The sequence below is a fragment of the Hippocampus comes genome, unplaced genomic scaffold (genome assembly GCF_001891065.2).
Source record: "Hippocampus comes isolate QL1 unplaced genomic scaffold, H_comes_QL1_v1.1 scaffold59, whole genome shotgun sequence".
Lineage (NCBI taxonomy): Eukaryota > Metazoa > Chordata > Actinopteri > Syngnathiformes > Syngnathidae > Hippocampus > Hippocampus comes.
The window spans coordinates 1,617,673-1,639,414 of NW_017805406.1; the positions used below are offsets into that span (position 1 = coordinate 1,617,673).

The 21,742-nt window shown below is 42.5% G+C and overlaps 5 protein-coding genes across 9 annotated transcripts in view; 2 read left to right on the forward strand and 3 right to left on the reverse strand.

The window, feature by feature from the left end:
- smpd1 (sphingomyelin phosphodiesterase 1) overlaps window positions 1–2,028 on the forward strand; it is a 4,094-nt gene extending 2,066 nt beyond the window's left edge. Inside the window, exons 4-8 of the mRNA XM_019873211.1 lie at window positions 4–71; window positions 497–668; window positions 773–849; window positions 1,095–1,240; window positions 1,308–2,028. Of these exons, the coding sequence (XP_019728770.1) occupies window positions 4–71; window positions 497–668; window positions 773–849; window positions 1,095–1,240; window positions 1,308–1,690 (846 nt within the window). The 3' untranslated portion in view covers window positions 1,691–2,028. The remainder of the gene's footprint in view (window positions 1–3; window positions 72–496; window positions 669–772; window positions 850–1,094; window positions 1,241–1,307) is intronic.
- Window positions 2,029–2,737: 709 nt separating this feature from the next.
- Window positions 2,738–7,852, reverse strand: tpte (transmembrane phosphatase with tensin homology). 5 transcript variants are annotated; one of them, XM_019873451.1, is made up of 19 exons: window positions 7,681–7,852; window positions 7,369–7,453; window positions 7,087–7,167; window positions 6,755–6,802; window positions 6,518–6,679; window positions 6,186–6,305; window positions 5,795–5,894; window positions 5,658–5,721; window positions 5,532–5,596; window positions 5,076–5,136; window positions 4,774–4,855; window positions 4,153–4,241; window positions 4,015–4,076; window positions 3,842–3,922; window positions 3,636–3,741; window positions 3,405–3,502; window positions 3,226–3,321; window positions 2,963–3,033; window positions 2,738–2,873 (listed from the first exon to the last, which is right to left on the reverse strand). In XM_019873451.1, the coding sequence occupies exons 2-19, from the start codon at window positions 7,413–7,415 to the stop codon at window positions 2,771–2,773; spliced, it is 1,536 nt and encodes a 511-aa protein (XP_019729010.1). In that variant the 5' UTR covers window positions 7,416–7,453; window positions 7,681–7,852; the 3' UTR covers window positions 2,738–2,770. The 5 variants fall into 5 exon arrangements, with proteins under 5 accessions (XP_019729010.1, XP_019729007.1, XP_019729008.1 ...); XM_019873448.1 differs by having other exon boundaries at window positions 7,611–7,852; XM_019873449.1 differs by having other exon boundaries at window positions 7,369–7,463; window positions 7,611–7,852.
- Window positions 7,853–8,476: 624 nt separating this feature from the next.
- On the forward strand, window positions 8,477–11,137 carry fgl1b (fibrinogen like 1B). The gene is made up of 9 exons (XM_019873456.1): window positions 8,477–8,839; window positions 8,916–8,996; window positions 9,102–9,333; window positions 9,583–9,742; window positions 9,807–9,904; window positions 10,140–10,228; window positions 10,313–10,438; window positions 10,525–10,589; window positions 10,763–11,137. The coding sequence occupies exons 1-9, from the start codon at window positions 8,834–8,836 to the stop codon at window positions 10,941–10,943; spliced, it is 1,038 nt and encodes a 345-aa protein (XP_019729015.1). The 5' UTR covers window positions 8,477–8,833; the 3' UTR covers window positions 10,944–11,137.
- A 233-nt stretch (window positions 11,138–11,370) lies between these two features.
- thsd1 (thrombospondin, type I, domain containing 1) lies at window positions 11,371–17,177 on the reverse strand. The gene is made up of 8 exons (XM_019873447.1): window positions 17,022–17,177; window positions 16,104–16,208; window positions 15,293–15,681; window positions 14,160–14,820; window positions 13,693–13,854; window positions 13,148–13,541; window positions 12,351–12,801; window positions 11,371–12,036 (listed from the first exon to the last, which is right to left on the reverse strand). The coding sequence occupies exons 2-8, from the start codon at window positions 16,153–16,155 to the stop codon at window positions 11,434–11,436; spliced, it is 2,712 nt and encodes a 903-aa protein (XP_019729006.1). The 5' UTR covers window positions 16,156–16,208; window positions 17,022–17,177; the 3' UTR covers window positions 11,371–11,433.
- A 736-nt stretch (window positions 17,178–17,913) lies between these two features.
- vps36 (vacuolar protein sorting 36 homolog) lies at window positions 17,914–21,623 on the reverse strand. Its single transcript, XM_019873436.1, has 14 exons — window positions 21,440–21,623; window positions 21,289–21,357; window positions 21,097–21,167; window positions 20,874–20,988; window positions 20,603–20,692; window positions 20,128–20,214; window positions 19,929–19,961; window positions 19,690–19,767; window positions 19,474–19,608; window positions 19,319–19,384; window positions 19,160–19,224; window positions 18,477–18,561; window positions 18,308–18,384; window positions 17,914–18,121 (listed from the first exon to the last, which is right to left on the reverse strand). Exons 1-14 carry the CDS (start codon window positions 21,533–21,535, stop codon window positions 18,040–18,042), a joined length of 1,149 nt encoding a protein of 382 aa, XP_019728995.1. The 5' UTR covers window positions 21,536–21,623; the 3' UTR covers window positions 17,914–18,039.
- Window positions 21,624–21,742: the final 119 nt, after the last annotated feature.

Genomic DNA, 21,742 nt, shown 5'->3' on the forward strand with positions numbered 1-21,742 from the left:
GCCTGGCTCTATGACACCATGGCGGACGAATGGTCAAAATGGCTGCCGGAGCCGGCTTTGAAGTCTCTGAGGTGGGTCGCATTTGAATATGCGCAAAGCGGGGTATGGGTGGAGCTTGTCATACTGTCAAAGGTATCACCATCTTTATACTAGCTTCTTTGGAAAGCTTTATACAATTTATGTCAGTTGGCTCAACTTTTCTTAAATCCATTTTCCTTTCTATTTAGTATTTAAACGTACTCCCCCCCCCCTACAGTAACCTAGTCGAAAAGCCCACAATTACATAAAGGATAACAATGACACTGACATAAAAAAATTGGTACAGTTCTCAGCCCATACGGTTGATATGACGCGTACTTGTAAGCAGGATATTTGACTCGTCACGCTTTATCTTTACCTTTATTATACCTTATTGACATAGCAAAGACAGAAAATTTCCTTTATCTGTGACCCCCCCACCCCCCAAAAAAATAAAAAAATCGGCGTGCGATTGCAGATACGGGGGATTTTACACAACTGAGATCCATCCAGGCCTCAGGCTGGTGTCCCTCAACATGAACTTTTGCGCTCGTGAGAACTTTTGGCTCATGGTGAACTCCACAGACCCGGCCAGCCAGCTGCAGTGGTTGGTCCACGTTCTCCAGGCCAGTGAAGACAAGGGGGAGAAGGTGAGCAGGAAGTAGGGAATTGTATACGTTGCAAAAGTGCTTTTTAATGAGGCCAAAGTTGTTGGTCGCTGTGTTTATGACTGAAATTTTCTTTCTGTGCACAGGTTCATATCATTGGCCATATTCCACCTAGTATGTGTTTGGGGAGCTGGAGCTGGAACTACTATCATATTGTCAACAGGTACGTTGATTTTAGAAAATGAAAATGCTACATTGGCGTGCCTGAGAAGAAAAGATTAGTCTTGTGGAGCTAACGATTTTGAACAATGTAATACGATTTTTATTTTTTAAGAAACACAAGCAATACATTAATCTGTATTGCGATAAATTATCAGATTTATTCTACATACTTGTTTTGGTCTACGAAGCAATTCGGATTACAACCATGACGCGAGAACTCTCAGTTAAGTATTGTTGTTTTTCCAGGTATGAAAGTACCATTACAGGTCAGTTTTTTGGACACACACACTTTGATGAATTCCAGATGTTTTACGACGGGGAGACTGTAACTCGGCCACTAGGGGTTGCGTTTATTTCTCCCAGTGTGACCACCTATATTAATTTAAACCCAGGTAAGCATGTCACGGCTTTTATTTTAACCGTGTACCCACGGAACTCATTGATTCATCGACTTTCCAGGTTACCGTGTTTACTACGTAGACGGGAACTACCACGGCAGCTCTCGGCTGGTTCTGGACCACGAGACCTATATTCTCAACTTGACCGAGGCGAACCGCAAACATCAAGAGCACCCCAAGTGGACTCTGCTTTACCGTGCCACAGAGGCCTACGGGCTGTCCAGCATTTTCCCCTCCGACTTGGACGGCCTCATACGGGGCTTCATCGGGGACGACCGCCTCTTCCAGAAGTTCTGGTACTTTCGACACAAGGGGCACGTTTCCGAGCCGTGCGAGGAGACATGCAAAACTGCCGCCTTGTGCTTTTTGCAAAGCGGCAGATATGACTTGCTGCAACAGTGCAACTACATCGATGGTGTCAAAGTGAGAAAAATTCCATGTTAGGTGAGGAACTTGGTGGAATTTGAAGTAGGTGTCAAAGTGCAATGTTTCCAGATAAGAATGTCTTCTGATGACTTGAAATGCAATAATGTTTGGTTACAATCAATCCCAAAAGTTGTCTGTCTGCACTTTAACGTTAGAGGATGAGTAGCGAATCCAAATATGCTCACACAATTCAAAAGTACACAGTACAGTATTTGACATACACAAGATCCATCTGCACCAAGACATACAGTACATAGCTTGTTAATTGACTTTTTGGATATTTTTGTGGGTAATTGTGGATAAAATGTGTCCTTGATTGTCAATTAAAAAGATTTTGGAACTTTTTTCTTTTTTTTTAATATTCACAAAATGTGGGTGCAACAATAAGTGGGCAAAATGGCATCACAAAGTGGATAATTGTAAAATTTCTTTCAGTAATTCAATTAAAAAAGTGTATATCATAAAATTTTGACAACAGCATAGTTAAAAAAATGTCCCCAGTTCAACTAGTAAAATGCATGTGTAAAACCACTACAAAAAAATTTACTTATTTGTCTCAAACCTTATGTAGGAACCATTAAAGGGCTGTCTTATTGTTCAAAGTATATTCAATATTATTTTTGACCACTTGGTTGCGGTCTTGAAAACAGCACTGGGGTGACTCGGGGGCATTGTGGGCAAACTGCTGCGTAGAACACTCCAGGCCTGTGACGGAACGAGCCAAAGAAATTGCAAAGGTGGAAATTGGGCCGTAATTGCTTCGTATTTCATTTGCTCTTATTAGCTTGTGCAGATGTATGTAATATTTGGCTGGTGGCAAATGTCAACACTTAACCTCACTTCTTCGGAGCACTCTTGAATTAAATCAAAAGTAGGTATCCATTTTTGATGAATTGGTTACATTACCTGCATTTATTTTCACCTTTTGACCACAACATGAGCCTTTACTTTTTTTTTTCTTGATATGGGCATTACACAAAAACTTACTTGCGCATCGAACATTTGCTGTCATTGTTTTATTGCAGTTAATTCTCTGTGTTAGAAAAAAAAAGTTCCTTAGTCGTCCCACCTTGCTAAAGAACATTTATTATAACAATACTAGACATCCAAGAACAACATGGTGACGCCGAAGTCCTCCTTGTACAAGTCCCACATTTTGGGCTTGTGCGGGTTGTCCAATTCTTCTCTGGGTAAAAACAGCCTGCGGAGACATCCATCAGATGACAGTGAGATACTTTTACAGTCGACATAAATCGGAAATATGCAAATTTGAGGTGAGGACTTTCATACTTGTTATCTGATATGAAGGAAGTATTGAACCAGAAGTAGAAGGGAACATCTTCATATCCTTTAGGGATACCCTGTGGGTTTTGGAAATTGAACATGGGAGAGCTTTAAATATAAGACATCGGAATAGCATAAACTGTATCTGTATATTTAAACTTGACACTGTTACTCCACACACCACTACTAAGAGTGACCGTAATATTAAATGTATTTTCTAAAAGTGACGGCATTGTTTACATGTGGTTCCAAAATGTAAAAACACTCACAGCGGTGGACTCAAACATGACCTTGACGTCCCCTTGAACCTCAGGCCCATTCTGGAGGCTGATGACCGCTGCATTGCTGCCCACGTCGGGAAACACCTAAAACCCAAAAACAGCCACAAGGTGAGTCTCTCTGCGACTTGCGAGCGATCCCACCTCCGTTGGGACAGCCGGTGACTTACTGTGCAGTTCTCCTGCGTGGCGCACACACACTGAAAAACCAGCTCTTTCCTGACAATTATCTTCACCTTCAAGTCGCTGCCGTTACCTCTGCCCACACCTTATGACGAAAGGGGACAACTGCATCATTTACACTTCTCAAAAAAAGTCTCCATCAAAACTGATTATCTTTGACATTTGGATTATGAGATTGTGCAGTTCATATATGTGTGTGTGTGTAGGTTGCGCTGGACCTGCTATGGAGTGGATGCGAATGCTCTTGATCTTGAGGCTCTTTGGAGGTGGAAGCTGTCTGTTGAATTTTGTCTTCATGATCTCATAATAGCCCACATACCTGCTCTGCAGTTACGCACCCACAAAACAGAATGAAAATCCCTCCTAAACTAGAAATGCTTGAGCAGAGTTGTAGGGCGCTTTATCCCGACGGCCGTCATCCAACCTGAGAGGGCGTCTCCACTCCTTGAAACTTGGAGCTTCGACTCTTGTCTGTCCTCCTCTCCCCAAAATACTCCAGACTGTCCTATTAGGCCAAAGATGGAATCAAATGAAAAGCCGTCGCCGGGATGGGGGGAATCTCTTGCCTAAATTGCACCTCTTGTTAGTCCGCCTCACCTGTGCACTCTCAAACTGGTCGCTGTCGATAAGCCACGTGCAAACTAGAGTACCAGTACGACCTGATACAACGGTGAAAATCAGCATTCGTGCACATGTCCAATAAGAAATTGTAGCCCTGCCAAAAAGAGGAATCACCTTTCCCTCCTTTGCAGTGAATAGCGATGACGTTCTTGGGATCAGCCGACATCCACTCCCTCACACCCGTGGTGTATTTCAGCATGTCCCTGAATCACACACACAGGATATTAAAGTACAACATCATTCAGTAGAGTGCAGACCCCCATTAATTTGAAATTTGGACTCATCCCCTATTAGATCTGATGTCATTTCCTCATACTTCTTAACCGGTGCTGAATTTTGTGATTTTTATGTTACAGTTTTCTTCTGTGGTTTTTAATGTAAATTTGGAAAGCATCTTTCATGACCATTAATTCATATCATGTGTATTATTAGGTGATCCAAAAAAAATCCAGGTGTCCAAAAAAGAAAATAGTAGCCGCCCCCCTCCCCCCGACACCCATTTTAACAACAAACACAAAATTTGGTGGCCATTTCTATCTTGGCAGGATGCACACAAAAAAATAAAAATGTCCGCCATTTTGATTTGAAGCAGCCATTTTCATCCAAAGAAGCCCAGATCAGAAACAGATATCCAACACAAAGTAAAAATGACAGAACCACTTCGAAACTAACGAACAGAAATATGAAATATGAAAACTGTGAAATTGACCAAATTTGGTCAGAGGAGAAACTCACTCTAAAGAAGGAACGTTGTGGTCGTCGATAAAAACCCGTTCAACCCTGTAGTGGAAAAACTTGGGGTCGTAGCCTTTCTCACCTGCCAAAATAACAACAAAAACAATTTTTACAATAATGTAGCGGTTACATTTGATTCCGATTTTTTTTTTGTACATTGTTTGCAACAGTCCCCGAGATCTTAACATGGGCCAAAAATGCTGACATTTTTTTTTTCCTCATAGATTCAATGCTTCTCAAAAGACAGTCGATAGTTCCACCTGCACCAATTTTACGGTTGAATGATTGCGAAGCTGACTTACTGCAAAGGTTGTAAACTCTGTAATGGCCTTCGTGTTTAGTGTCAAGGAAGCGAGCCACCTCCTGAGAAGCAACCACACAGGACAAGCACTTTGATGACGGGAAATGTAATAAAAATGCGAATGCAAGAAGAAAGGTCAAGAATCACCGGACGGCTTAAAAAAGGGTTTGCCTATTTCTCACCTCACATTAGGTGAGGTCATAAATAGACACGTGAACAGATTGTAATCATCTGAGTCATGAAACTGGCGCTTCTCCCCAACCACATCTTGTTTTGTCTTTCTGAAAACACGCAGCTTTTTTCTGGGGGGGGGGGGTCAACCAATTGGTCAACACAGCTATCACTACTGCACCATTGAGGTTTGTAGCCTAACATACGAGTGGCCAAAATTTGGTTGATTTTGTTGATTATTTTTCGAATTTTTTGGGGCATTCAAAATGGCAATAATTGCACGTACCTTGATTGGGTTCCTGTAGAACGACTGCTTCCCAGATGAAGGGAAAGACATGGCGATGACCCGATCTGGACAAGAAGATAAAAATGGTGATTTCAACAGGCTACAGTCACTCGATGGGGTTCCTACCTGTGACATAGGTGAGGTCCAAGTCAAAGCCGTCCTTCTGGTAGCGCCGCTTGTTCTCGGACACCTGAGAAGAACGGACGGGAAGCTAACGTCTCCCTTCGATTGAGTTTGCGTACACAGCAACGGGGCACTCTTACCATCCTCCTTGTGACCTTTTCCAGCTCTTTCTTTTGAGCCGCTAGCCTGAACAGCCTCACCAGGATGATAATTCTCAAGAAACGCAGAAAGGAAACCACCCTGTGGAGGAAGCGACAATGAAAACGAAGTGATGAAGAAAACACCCGAAAGAGTTACTGCACAGATTGTAACGATCTCTTGAGCACTGTTTTCCATTTTAATGCGCAGGCACTTAATTTTTTCGGAATGTAATTCCATTGTGAGAATGATAAAAAGAATCCCTCATCAGACACTTCATTAGGTACACCCAATGAAGATTTGGCATCCAATTATTGAACTCGAGACTCATTTTAAGTTTTGATTGCATTTTAATGATGATCATATGAAGCATCCAGCCTACTTTGCGAGTACCTTGGAATGAGGCTGGCTCCCGACAGGTCAGTGAAGGTGTAGCTCATGGTGACCACCAATGTGACCACCACGACACAGGCGTCAATGATGTTCAGCTTGGAGCCAAAGTAAACTTTGAATCTTTAACAAACACGCAAAAAATAAATACATAAATAAATAAATGTGGCATGATAATGTCACATGTCAACGTGGCCGTTTCAAAACATCCCGGAAGTCCTTTCCCTGCTGGGCTTTTTCATTTCATTCACTTCCTCCTTTCATGACTTCCTCTTTAACAAGCCAATCGGAGCACACGTTGTATTTTCTGCGAGCAGTTTGCACGTCGTGCCTACCCTTCCACGTAGATCCTGAGAAGAACATCGGCCAGGAAGAAGAAGGAGATAATCAGGGACACGGTCTCAAGAGTATTTCCCACTTCTCTGCTCCTGGCTGGCAGAGAAATGTCCACGATGACCAGCACGATGTCAACGAGGATCAGTACCACTCCAAAAACACTGAGTGGCGATAATATGAGATGTTAGTCTCCAATATAAGACGGTATTGCTTCGAAAATTCAGAAAGATACTGACCGGAATCCAAAGGACATAACAAAGGGGGCAATTTTCTTCCGGATATTGCTGGAAAATAAGATGCAAGACGGTTTAGTTTGATTTTAGTCCATATTAACCGTGACTTGGAGCAGCAGTCAACAAGATATGATTGAATTCAGATTTTAAAAAAATACTACAGCGCAGCCTCCAAAATTGATCTGTGAATTTGGTTGACGGTGAGGCGGGGGATCAGATTTCACACAGGAAGGCCAGAACAGATTCAAACCCAGGACCCCAGAACTGCGAGGCAGACCTTCTAACCACTCCTACCATGTAACATAATCCAATAATCCCAAATGCAATTTACTCACTGGTACATAGTGTCTGGTTCCATAGCGTCAGCCTGCCCGTTGTCAATCTCCACTTTGGCATCATCCATCCTTGCCACACTTCTGGAAAAAAATCCACACATATTTGTTGAAAAAAAAAAAATAAATAAGTGACACATTAAACGGATCAAACCATGCAGTAAAAACACACATGCACAAGGTTAATCTTTCCTCGAAGGAAGTCATGTGTTTTGCGTGTGTGTGTGTGTGTGTGTGTGTGTGTGTGTGTGCGTGTGTGTGTGTGTGTGTGTTTTAATTCCTCACCCATTGACACCTGAATCCGAACCCGGGTTGAAGTGGACCGTGGTCATGACTTTAAGAAAGTTGTGTTACTGTGAACCCGAAGTTTCTAGATGATGCCAAGAGCAGCGTGCAGAGAGAGAGATTTACAAACAAACGTGCAGCGTTTGGATGCAGAAAAACCACGCGCCAAATTGCGCGCGTGGAAAGGAGCACAACGAGGTGGTTAATGAGGTTAATTAGCGGGAAGGAGAAGACGCACGAACCAAGCAAGACGCGAGTGCAAATCCCTCTTGTTGCTTTCCTTGGAACGCTCGAGTGTCTCTCCTTGCTTACCGTTGGCATTGACATTCGAGAGAATCACCGGGAATCGGTCTTGTGACTCGTCGTGGAGTGAAAGGAAGACGGTTCAAAGGTTAAACGGATGCTTTGTGTTCTACTCGTTCACGCCTCCCTTTTTTTTTTTGTGCTAACGTAGCGGTTTTTGCGTATTTGGGACTTCCTGGATATTTTTTTTTCTTCCCCCCCTCCTCATCTCGAGATGTTGCAAAAGTTAAGCCACCTCCTCCTCCTCCTCCTCCTCTTTGCCACATCTGGTTTTCATTACTGCGTAAATCAAAAGAGGAGATTGTTTTGAACGTGGAGCAAATGATGTTTTGGAACAAAATGACACGTTATTCGTATTCGTAAATTATCAGGAGAATTTTTATTTTTTTTGGTTTTGTGTAGTCATTGGCAGGTGTGTTTGTTTGCTGGTGATGTGTGCATGTGCTTACTCTTTTTTTTTTTTTTTTTTTAGTTCATAGATTGTTTTTTTCCCATTTTTAGTTTGGTTTACTGAACTGGTATTGTTTATTAATTTTTTAAACAAATAAATTAGAGGTGCAACAATTAATCAATTTATTGATAAGTCATCCGATTATTCAATTAATCAATTACGCTTTTTCCTGTTTTATTCATTAATTTTACACAAATTAATAAATATTATTTTTGTTAATTAATTTATTTTACCTGTAGGCAGGTGTATTTATTGAGCTTTTATTCATTTATTGCTTGACAGATTTTTTTAAATTTTCCTTTAGGTTTATTCATTTTTTTAATGTATTGCCAGGTTTGCCCAGTTGATAGGTTGGTTATTTATTTATTCATTATTCAACTGTAGTTATTGGCAAACTCTAAACTGTCCATTAATTTGAGTGTGGTCTGAAGTTCTGTCTCTGGTTCTTTTGACACAAAAATATATGGAATGACTGATATATAGACAAATGTCATGGATGAAAAAGTATTCCTGGAATTAGGAATGACATCAGCTACTCTTCCCGGAAGCTGGAATGCTTGATAGAGGTGGAAAAAAAAAGAGAAACTTGGGTTTGGACTTTGGCAATGTCTTTCCTCTAATGTGGACCATGCAGAACCAACCCAGCCCATCTTGAAATAAGTACTGACAGCAGAGCACGGAGCCTTGAGGCAGCAAAAGAAACACTGCGAAATGAAGGTAGGTGCTGTTTTTATCAAGTCATATCAATAAAATAATGTTTTGGTGGATAAGTGCAATGTTTTCAATTTTTTAGACTTGCTGGGTTTCCTTCCTAGTGTTGATGTTTTTTCTCCTGGTTTTCCCAATCAAGACTTCATCATCCAACCCGTTTTCAGTGAGTAATGTATTTTATCCTTTTGATCGCTAGATGGATTTTCAATCATTCTGTTTTTTGTCCATGTGTGTGTGTGTGTGTGTGTGTGTGTCTCTGCAACAAAAGGGATGCAGCCCAGATGTTGTAGCTCTCAAGAGGAGCATAAAGAGACTAGAAAACAAACTCCTTATCCGAGCTTGGCAGGTGGACCACTTGCAGAAGCACAAATTCTTCCGCCTGATTTCACCTCCTCGGACTCCGTCAGGCTCCAACAACGACAATGGGACGTTGGAAAACTCCAATACGACCCTGATGAAGCCTCTTCCACCAGCAGGAAACCTGATTGTCCACGACCGAGGTACAAAGCATTCACACGATGTCTGATTCTGCCAATAATATTGATTTTTGTTCATTCATACACCTACAATATTATAAACTATGCAAATGTGTTGGGTCAAATCCTCAACCCAGTGCACTGCGAATCAATTGGCTTGGTCCCATTTGAACCCACACTTTTCACCCAGCAGTCATCCTGACATGTCTTTCGCTTTATCTCGGCTACCACCTGCCAGATATTTGTAATAATTAGCTTTTGTTATGATTTTAGACTGTTCTGAGCTGTTTGACAGGAAAAGACCGACCAGCGGGTTTTACCGCATCAGACCCAAAATCCACCTCGAGCCAATTTTGGTCTACTGCGACATGGACGACGGAGGAGGATGGACGGTGTTCCAAAAAAGGCGGAATGGAAAAGTTGACTTTGACAGGTGTTACATTCATGAAGATTTTATGAAATCATTTTGTTCATGTCATATGTGTGTCTGTTCGTAGAGACTGGGTGGATTACAGAGATGGCTTCGGTGACTTCAAGAAATGGAATGATGAGTTCTGGTTAGGAAATGAGCACATCTACTCCCTGCTTTCGGACGGTGAGCAATAACAGAATAGAGAGAGAGAGAGAGAGAGAGCTAGAGAGAGAGAGAGAGAGAGAGAGAGAGAGAGAGAGAGAGAGAGAGAGAGAGAGAGATGGATACTTTATATACAGTACATGTATCACAATAATTTCGAATAGTAAAAAAAAAAAACATTATTTCAGCAGCTCAATCAAAAAGCATGTAAGCCAAATGATTTTTATTTTTATTTTTTGCTTATTTGCATCGCAAGGTAAGAATCTGGTAAAGATCGACCTAATGGACTGGGCGGGGCAGAGAAGTCACGCGTACTACGAGAATTTCCAGATCTCTAATGAAGCCGTATGTCACACAAGTCGACTCTTTTTCATATATAGAGTAACTGTAATCTTTTCTTGTGACATTAAAGTCTTGATGTATGAATAGGATCACTACCGGCTACAGTACGGGCTGTACAGCGGGAAAGCTGGGGATGCTCTGGCAGGTGGCAACGGCATGGTGGAGCAGTGGTCCGCGGGCCTCAATGGCATGCAGTTTAGCACTAGGGATCAGGTTAGTAGGCCACCGCTCCTGCTTCTGTTAAGTATTGTTTGAATAGTATGAGTTGATAATGATGTGTTTGTATTGTTCACGGACAGGACAATGATCGCTACATTCAAGGCAGCTGTGCCCAGGAGAACAACGGAGGGTGGTGGTACAACAGGTGAGACTGATGGAACTTTCTCGTGTTGCTATCGTGGCACTCCTTGAGGAAGTGCGGCTGCTAATATTTGAATTCTGCATTGCTTTGTGATCAAGCACTTGGTTGTTTTGAAAATGTGATTTACGTTTGATGGAAAATGCCGTTGGCAGTTATTTTTTCCTTTCTCTCAACAGGTGCCATGTTGCCAACCTGAATGGGAAGTTTTACCGCAAAGGGGAATACAAGGGCCAGTTTGATAATGGGGTCGTGTGGGGCACATGGCGGGGCCTTTGGTACTCCCTCAGACACACCACCATGAAGGTGCGCCCTCTGCTTTTCTTGGACGCCATGGGCAGCGGTGGCGGGGAAGGCTAAACACACCAGCCGTACGGCATAAAAATTAGAGACAGACTACAGTTTTATTGGTCTTTGACAGTAAAATATCGGAGAACAATATCTTCTTTTATCATTACAAATAAGCAATCGATACCAGCAATGTATGTGATGCAACTCATAATAAAGTCAAATTGCATGTCATCCATTTTTATCACGGGATTTGTGTGTAAGAATAATGTGTAATTTTCTTGACAACAGTGCAAAGATTTCTTTAAAAACTGTGGTTAGCATATAAAGAGGAAACTCATAGGTTAGCCAGTAAATATGGACAATAGAAGACAATAAAAGATGAACAGGTGAATTTGTGATTGCCAAAATAAATATGTGAAGGTTCACGATAAAAATACGATTACTTAAAAATCTACAATATAACAGGGGTGTGAACGATAAAATGAATACTTTGAAAATCCTGTTAAATTCTCCTGAGAAAAGATAATCACAGTTAGAGGAGATCATACTTATTTGTGATCTAATTCTCGTCTTCTGCATATTCTGGTGGAAGGTCCAGAATCCGTTGCTCCGCCTCCCTCAAGGTGTACACAGAAGTTTCAGTGGCGACGTAGCATCCAGAACCAGGACGCGGGCGGCCATATTCTTTCCTGTTTTCAGATGACGACACGCTGAAGGTGGAGCTGCGCTGACGTCCTCTGACGCTGGAGCAGGACTGCGCCTCCTTTAGTTTCCGCGCCAGCATGTTCCTCTGGATAGGCGATGGACCGCGGCGGTTCCAGTTCTGTTCGGCCCGTTCCACACTCAGGTTTGCTCCGTACTCACAGTCAGGACTCGTGAGTGGGCCACCGATCCCTGAGATTCCTTCGTGTGCTCTGCTTCCCGCCTCGCGCCTTGCCTGTCTCTCCTCAGCACCACAGTGGTCCACATGTTTCGGTGAGGTGCTTGTTCCCGTGTTTTTCATTTGTGAAAGAATGGCATTTTGCATCGAGGGATTCCTCTCAGCTCTCGAATGGGCCCACTTTGGGACATCATGCTCTGGAATAGGGTGGGTGCTAAATGGGGACCTCTCTCTTCTTTCTTTGGTCCATGAGTTTCCTTCGGGAAGGGTCCGAGATCCTACCTGAACAGGAAAAAAAATAGTGTTTCCCAACCTTCAGTGAGTCAAGGCACATATTTTTAATGAGAAATATTTCATTGTGTGACACTCAACCCTGCTGAAAAAAGTGTGTATTTGACACACACCCAGAAAGGTCTATAATTACCAAGACGCTTATTTTTGCCGAAATGAAACTCCTCAACTCATTTCAACATAGTTCTTTGGCACCAAAATGGGGGCAAAGTATTACTTTTATTACTTTGTGCCTGCATACAAAAACAACAAACCGATGATTATTATGGTCGGTTGAATGACATGACTAAATCTGGGGCTCTTACCTGAGTCATGCTCCTGTCACGGTAGTGTCCTGCAGACAAAAGCTGAGGTTTCGCCTCCGTAAAACTGGAGGTCCTGCGGAAATTTGGATTCTTATGATATGCGTTTCTCATCGGTCGTGCTGAGAGACCTCCCATGCCGCTCCTCTCCACCATCTCCACCCAATCGGCAGTGCGGTCTCGCCACTTGGTGCTGCCTCCACTTGTATGACCAGATACTTGGGGACCCAAGACAAGGTCCACTCTGGGACTCAGCTGGTCCGGCGTGATCCTGGAGGCTTGCGACGCCGGCTCAGAAAAGGAGGACGCAATGGGTGAGGGAATGTGGGGATTGGTCGCTGAAGTCTCCTCCGAAGTATCCTGAACTGGGCTTGAGGAGACGTGGTAGAACTGTGTGGCCTCCGTTAAGCCCTTCTTCTTCATTTCTTTTAACTGCTGCTGAGCTAAGCGGTACCTGGGGGAGACATAAGGCATTGTACTGTACACTGAAATAACAGTTTCTTGTGTATTGTCAGCAAAACCCCCAAAAAAGTGATTTGGTACACGAGTAAGTCGAGTGCCGAGCTCGGACTTTGAATGAACTTTTTCCAAGTCGCTGGGTCGCTGTGGATTTTGAGTAGATTGACATACTTTTACCCAATGTTGGGTTAATTATTTTGACCCAGCAGATTAGGTTGAAGATTGGATTTAGGGAGGCTTGATCCCTTTTGAACCCTGCACTGGGTGAGCTGTTTCACCCTAGGTTACTTTTGACCCACCAGCTTCAAAAGTGTATTTTTAAACTTTATTTAAATACGTACCCAAAGATGGGAGGCAGGACCTTCTGACCAGTGGGAGACAGCCTCTCCGGATCCTGTGAGAGAGGCATCACCATTGTCTGAGGAACAGGTGGATTGCCCAGGGAAGGCCTGTGGATCTGGGTCGAACTAACGCCCACCAGACTCGGCCTCGGAAGGCTGTTGCCGCAAATGGAGGCCTCGTCGGAGAGTTTCCGACCACCAGGGGAATGCATAGAGCCTCTGCGGACGCTACTGCACTGAGGGGTGTGGCAGAGCTTCCTCCACACGGTAATGACGACAGTGGCCAGAATGACGGCAAGGCAAACGGAGATGCCGGCAATCACCACCATGTTGCCACCTAAGAGGTCAACTCCAGCTAGGGTGGGAGGAAGAGATGGAGAAGGAGCTGGAAACGCTGGAGTCGGGGGGGACAAGAAATGGACAAACTTGTGGATCAAGGATCACCTTTGATTATGAGAACAGACAGATGACAGACATGCTTTACATGTTGGGCAGCATTGTTGAGCTTATCAAGACAGGGCAATACACCAGGATAAGTGACTGACCTGCACAGTCTTCCAAGGAACAGAAGGACTGTTCCTTCACCATTCCAGTGCATTGCTTCCCTTGGACACCAGAGGGCAATAAACACTCCCGCACACGTTCCCTGACGCCCTCGCCACAGCTCACGCTGCACACACTCCACTGTTTCCAAGGCCCCCAAGAATCTGAACAAGGAGGATAACCAAAATATACGGAATACAATATGAAATATTTATATGTGGTTTGAAAAAAAAAGTGTATTTAAGAAATGGACTCATATGCATTTAATCTCAATTTTGATTGATTCATATTACCGTAATTATTCAATCGTCTGTATCTTTGTACGTATACATATAATTATATTTCCAATTCAATTAATTTAAATTATAATACACATTGAAGTCTCTATTTAATGGCACTTTCAGTCATCCATGAGAACACGCTGAACAAAATCTTGACAATAAAGTCATGTAGTTGGCACGCCGCTCACCTTCGCTCCTGTGCACCACCAGGCAGGTCTGGGCCGGGCTCGGCGAGCGGCTGTAGTTAAACACAAATCGGAAGCAGTACTTATTCCTTCCCAGGACAAAAACTGAGCAGTTGAATTCCGTCTCGTTCTCTCCCTGAGTGAGCCAATTAAAAGCCAACGGAGGAGAGGACGGCTCCTCTTGCCCGAAGCTCATAACTGCTGTTCCTCCTGCTCCCGTCCCAGAGGAGACGGTGACACCACTTCCGACAACGCCGTCCTTATACAAGAGTACTTTCCCATCGATGTGAGCGCAAGGTGGCGTGACTAGCTTCACGGTCACAGTCCCGTCACATCCACTCCTATAGGTAATGGCGTTTTCCACTAGCAGCTTGTAGGAGAAGATGTGAGACAGGTAGAGAGGACTGGAGCTTTTGACCTCCTGTGCTGAGTGAGGAGAGCGGAGGGACACTTGTATGAAGTCTCTATCCGTGAAAGGGAAGGCACAGGGAAGCGTGATCATCTGCGAACGGAGAGGTTGGATCGGGTGTTGCGTGCGGGCTTGCACTTTGTTGATGCCTTTTCGTCCAATCTGGTTGTACTCCACGTAGCTGACTTCTAGTAGCAGAGCAGGTTCGAGGATGCTAGAGCAAGGCTGGAAGTGCTCATTGGTGGATATTCCGAGCTGGAGAGAGGAAGAGAAATGGAATTTATCTCCGGGGTGGCCCTAACTTGATTGTGAAGCCATTTGTCACAAAAAATGTGCAAAAGGGTAGAATGGTGACGTGGCCACACTCATTACTCAAAATACTGCTGACCCTTTAGCAATAGGTAAATAGACCGCCTCGCTTATGTTTTAATTGATTGTACATTCCAAAAAAAATACAACATCAAACCGGTAACATTTCGTTTTTGGGAATACTCCATAATGAACAAGTCATGCTAGCAACTGAGGCGTTTCTTTGGGCACAGATGCGAGGGAGGAGTAAAGTGAGGCTACATTTAAAAACTTATTAGCAGCTTCAAGATGACATACATCAACTTTAAAGGGTTATAACTCCTTGTCGCTAGCAAAACTAGTGAGAATAAGCAGTACAGAGAATGGCTGGATAAATTAAATAAGTGATGAATATTCGCTGCATTGAAATTGTACTTGCCTGAAAAGCTCCCGAGTGGTTTCCAACCCTCTCGACCGCAATGTGAAATGTGGGCCATTGCACCTGCAGTTCTGAACTCCACCACCACACTGTACTCTCCGAACCCCCTGTCCCATTTGAGTGCGACTCCTCAGTGGTGCTGCGCTGCTTCAGGAGGAAGCGGAAAGTTCCTGCATACAGGAAACAGGAGCAGCCGAACTCCACCCTACCGGCAGACTGGTTGCTGGGCAGAGTCCTGGTCAGGAGGGTGGCGTTAATGTCCATGTCAATCAGAGAGAGGCTAAGATGGCGGATGAGGCTGTTGTTGATTTTTGTGCTGAAGTCCACGAAGACACTGGCGTTGCTAAGGGCAACGTGGAAGGAGGGCCAGATGTTGAGCCCTGCCAAAGCTTTGACCGGGGAGGACAAAAATGGCAAGTCCATGAGAGGTGCTACTGATAGTTTGGTCAACAAAATGATACATGAGAGCGGCAAAATATTAGGAACACCTCTGAGCATGATGCAGTGCACTGCACAGTTCATGTCAGTCTTAGATTCATATTTTATGATATTGCCCTAATGAATGTGTGTCTAAAACTACAACTTGATTCTCACATACCAAGTGTATTCCTTTACTTATTAGTACAAAGTACATTCCTTTAAAACCGCCAATAATGGGTGTTAAAATGTACAGTAAAATGTACACCACTTTTGTAGCTCCAGTAATATAACACTCAATTTGAACATTTACTTCAGTGATTCACTGGAGGAATCCCGCATACCCGTACTTGTGCGGGTACCACAGTGATGGAGTCAGTTTGGTCACACATACCATATCCCATGAGCCCAAGCAAGAGAGAGAGCAGCGAGGACGCTTGTGGCATTCCGATGTCTCGTTTTTCACCCTAAACCTGATTGCCACCTTCTTCGAACATTGCTGGGTACACAAAACACAAAACAAGCAAACGTCACCAAAAACTGCAGGACAAAATTGCTCGTGGATATCAGGATACATGTACATGTAGCCTGAGTAACAGGAAGGAAGCAAACATCATTGTGGAATTTTCCTCCTCCTCCATGACAAAAGAAACTTAAAAAGTCAAAAGGAAACACCTCCATGGCACTAACTTGAAGGATAGATACATAGACAGATAGACACATTGTAATTTAATACATAGGTAGATATAGTAATTTATAACGGTCCATATGTTGAATTTGATTAGGATTAAACATACCAAAAAGTACATGTTCAACTCGTGCCACATAAGAGGGCAAATGTTTGCATTTTGGAATTGTCAACTGACCGATTATTTTTGTTCAAACTTGTTCTGCGGTTCCCTATTGTCTTTTTATGTTTTTTTTTTTTTTTTTTTTACAATAAAACCACATGCTATTTTGTTTACCAACACCACAAGGAAAAAAATCATGCACGTTTGTAAATGACGGCACTTTTTTTTTTGCAAATGTATATTACTGTACATTTATGGACGAATTTTGCTCCAATTGAAAACTACAGCGCAACTTTGGTACGCCGTACATTCAAGTACAGTAACACAAAGGGAATTCATAGAAGTTTGGCCAGAATGAGCACTCTCCATGAAACGTATTCGAAGCCAAATTATTATTAGTTATTAGTTGTCTTTTTGTTGTTAATAATACCGTCTTGGTGTAAATAAATCCTCAAGAAACGCGCGAAACGACGGTCGTCCACGTAAACATAACAACATGTACATTTAAATTCTGTACTCACGCGTCCAGGCTCATTTCGGCAACATTAGTCCGTTTTTTTTCCGTGTTTTCGCTCCAATTTTTGGAGACTGATGACAACACCGCGCATTTATTTCAGCGTGGGCAGAAGTCCACAGTTGTCGTGTGCTGCTGTTGTGCGAGTGGCAGCCAAGCAGAGCTCACGTGCTCACCATTGTTTTACTTTCTTATTGTTTGTTTTTAATGCTCGTTTATTATTGCATCACTGAACATATTGACAAATTCCTAAATTATTAGCCTGTTTTTTCCCTTTTTTTTAAGAAAACTACATCAAGTACTCAAAATGCTGTAATTATGAATCGTTTCATTTTGGTGAATTTTGCTCAGGGATTTCTCAAACGTTTTACTCCATGTTGGAATAGCCTCTAAAATACTGTAAAATACAGGACCACGGTCATGACCAACATTAAAATACAGTAGTGCAGAGGGTCAAAGTGTTCATTAAAATAAATAAATAAAATTAATAAACTGAAGCAAGTACCTCTTGACAGTAAGACAAAATGTTCATACATTAATTTATTCATATAACTCTTCATCCTTTGCTAGCTCAAATATTCCATTTGAGGGGATCAATCGATAACTTCACCCAATAGCTACATTGTGCATTTAGACTGCATTCGGTTAACTTGTCCTTCCTCATTTCCGCTCCCAAATGAGCCACTTGAACCACGTGGCAGGCTAATCTAATCGGTGTGGCCCGGCATGCTTTGATTTACCTCTGGAGAACCATTTCGGAAGAAAAGTTAGTTTCGCTTACAATGAAAGTGACCCAAAGCAATACAAATACGCCAATCATAAAAATAGCCCTGGTGGCATTTATTTACAACAGGATTTCATACACATTCATTCATTCATAATCATTACTTTCTGACACAGTGAGAGTAAGTATCACCATTCTGTAGCAAGCTCAAATGTGCACACTTTGGTTTGACAAGAACGGGTGCACAAGCAAAAATAGTTCTGAACATGATATGAAGTTAATCCAGGATGGATGCAAAACCTCAAAAGAGGTTTGGGTAGAACCTCAAACCCTCAACGGAGTCATCTCGACAAAGGTGGCCCATCTTCTCAGCCAGGAGCAATCTGCAAATATGAAGGCGAAGAGTGAACCACAAAAGCATAATTCAACATCCTCAGAGAAAACAATGAAAGTTGAGTTGAAAATTTTTACAGGGTCATGTTGTTACCATTCTGCCTCTGATAACAACTGACAAAATACTGTATACTGTTGTGAGGCGGGTTCCACTCAGTTGCCCATTAAACACTTACCGCTCCTTAGACAGAAGTACAGAGAGACCCAACAGTTTAGCAAACTCTTCAGCTGTTAAGGACCCTTTGTCTGTCACCTAAAAAGAGAGACAAGAAAGTGGGGTGTATCTGAGGAAGAAAATAACATAAAACGTGATGTTCAAAAGCAGCGTTTGGGACAGGAGCTCACATTGTCCAGCGCTGAGGCAATCATTTCCTCTTCGCTGTGAGACTGCAGCTGGACCACCATCACGCCACTATCAAATACACGCAGCCTGCACCCAAGGCAAAATTGTATATCATGTTTCAAGGAGTTTGGAATCTTTTGTTACTCCTTTTTTCTTTTGCTTTCAACTTTTGCTATTAAAGTGAATGAGCAGTATGTGAGACTGATAGGTCTAGTTTGGTTTAAAATCCCAGGAAGTGACAGGAAGTGGTGCACACTGTCAAAAAAACAGGAAGCCTGACAGGAAAAGCCTGGCTGGGTCTTCTGTGGAGGTCAACCGGTGGCAAGCAGAAGTTTAAGTTTGTTGAGCTCCCGGCTAAAAAAAAAAAAAACCCAAAAGAGGACCCGTGGTCTCATTTTCTGGACTTGTATATGAAATGTAAAGCACAATGTACCAAACACTTTGACTTTTGAGATTTTAATATGAATACACAATCCTCTCTCTGCTCCTCCTGCTGTCTTTGTATCGAATTGACATCCAGTCAGTAGCTTCTTGGCTTTAATATTAACAAATGCACATGACACAACAGCAAGCTTCTCTCATTCCAATTCAAACAGAGGACAGTGGTGACGGTTATGTATTATATTTTCGAGTTTACGTGGGAAGTGTGGTGGGAAATCTTAAAAAAAAAAAAAAAAAACCTCACCTCAGTGGGAGCTTCAAGGATTCAAACATCTTGCACGCATTTAACAAATCTTCAGGGGATAAAAGCTGCCAAAAAAGAGGATAAAACAATCTCTCTTTGATTCTTTATGCTCGAAGCAAAATCCATTCGGCTTTGGTTGTGTAAGATGCTAGGGATTACCTCCATGCCTCGAGCCCGGTTGACCAGACAGTACACCTCGGACAGCGCCATCATGCCTCCGCGTTCCTGACAACGTAGCAAATGGAGGAAAGGGTTGTGTGATAAACTTGAGTTCCGGATTGAAGATTGCGGCCTAAGTGGTATTCAATGCTTACCTCGAGTGGGGCCTGGAGCATATCTCCCAGTTGTTTAGCCAGCTGCATGTGGTAATGTGTGCCTGAGCCATGCGTTTCCCTGGTGACGGGGTTAGCGATACCCATGCTTAACAGGTAGGACTTAAAGCGGATGGTCTTGAAAGAAGAAATTGACAACATATTATCATGGGTGTGTCCTATGTGCAAGCATCCGACTTGATTAGCTCCAGTGATCACCTCATCCTCTGTTATGTCCCCTTGCTTGTCTTTGATCTTGTTGGCTATAGATTTGGAAAGCTCGACCATCTCTTTGGCCTGTTTGATCGAGAGGACACGTAATTGGTCATGTTCACTAAATGAGCAGCAATACAGAATTGCGGTGCATGAAACAAAGAGTAAGCAGTCAGAAAATAAAACAAATTGTTTATATCATCAAAATAAGAAGCGACTACAGATGCACATAAAGTGTTCTTTACCTTCACCATAAGCTTACTGAGATCCTCAAAGGCCTAAAAAGTAAATACAATGAATGTATAGCAATCACAAAATTGCCACAATTCAATGAAATGTTTATATTCCAAGAACATTCCAATTAATTGGAAGCTATGTTTCTTTTTTTTTACTTTGGCCACAAGATTGCAGTTTAACATCGTCCGCCAACTTATTTTGAAATACCTCAGAGATGTTTTTGTCCGTTTCTTTCCTCCTCTCCTCTATCTTACGCTCAATGCCAACAATCCCGACTGCGCGTGTCCTTCCTGCCTGCAAGACCACAATTGGAAAGGAAAGGGGAAAAAAAATTGAACATTTTCAGAGTAAAGGAAACGAGCACAGGGAACAAATTGTAATCAGCGGCTAGCTAAACATGTGTATATATATATTTTATGGCGATAGTCCCAGACTGTTAAATACTTCTTGCATGAGCTTAGGGTGTTAAGCAAAGACTTTGTGATCAGTGATGACCACGTGCAATTTTTATTTTAACCTAGTAGGTACATGTGTGACACATGGCTGGTTTCAACATTTGTTGAAACCATTCTGCATCTGAAATGGAGGCAACACTGCCCTCCTGTGGGACGTATTCATCACATTCTAAGTTGCCGTTTCACTCCTCCACCTAAAACTCCAAAGCAGAAATGAGTGTGCAAACCTGTGAGCCCACTCCTGTTGGGATGGGTTGGGAAGCAGGTGTGCTCTCCCATCTCTTATGAATCATCTCCTCATTAAGCCTCCTGAAAAACTGAAGATATAAAAAAAAAGCACCATAAAGGGAACTTATTATGGAAAACCTTCTTTTTTAGTGCTAGTACACCAATTGTTGGACCTCCAAAGTGCTTGCCGACTCATCAAGTGTAAATGCTAGTCTAGGTGACTATCCAGAGCCACTTTAAAGCGACAGCCTGGTGTCGGATTGACTTTACCTCAATCTGTCCATGTTCTTTGAAAGAGAGTTTGATGAAGGAAAATTTGCTGTTTTGGTAAGGACCTTGCTCCTTGTTGGCAGATGCCGGATGCAGGTGTATAACAATTTTTGCACTGCAACAGATGAGAACAGAACATACAACTAACAGCTGTGAACAAAACATGAGTTTACACGTAATACACGCAATGTTATTTAACAGCAATTCCACTTCCACTACTCACCTCTTCCCTATTCCTGCAGCCTGCTCCTCAAAAAATATTATTTGTGACAATGGCATGGAAATGCAGCAGTCCTGTGAAAAATAACATTCACAAGTCACCGTGAGTCAACATCAAAATTTATGCAGGTCATGTTACGTTTACGTTATTTAGCGTACACACAATTTATTCAAAGACAATGTTTCTGCGCCTTACATGATTTTTACTGTCCCTCCAAATCAAGCGATGGGTGCTCAGCAACGCAATTCCAACATCAAGTTTAGCCTATATTAGTGCAATAAAGAAACTTCATGACAATACACCACATTTGACGTTTGTCTATGGATAGGAAAGAAAAAAGATGTACCTTGTCGTCACCATCATATAATCTGACGCCGGTTTGTTGTATTACTAAAGTCTCGTTTATTTCTAAAAGACCGTTTGTCCACGAAAAGCGATCCATTTCTTGTGATACTGTACTGGGATCAAATAATTGTATAAAAAAAAAACAAATCACCGAGATCTTGTGTTTACTTCCGGGTTGGAAACCGTCAAAGAGGGCCCTGGCACTGCCTTTTTAAAATTAATAAATTAAACAGTTAAATAAGTCAACACAAAAGAGATTTTGTATTATTATAATAAACTTTGACTTTAAGAATCTATATACATG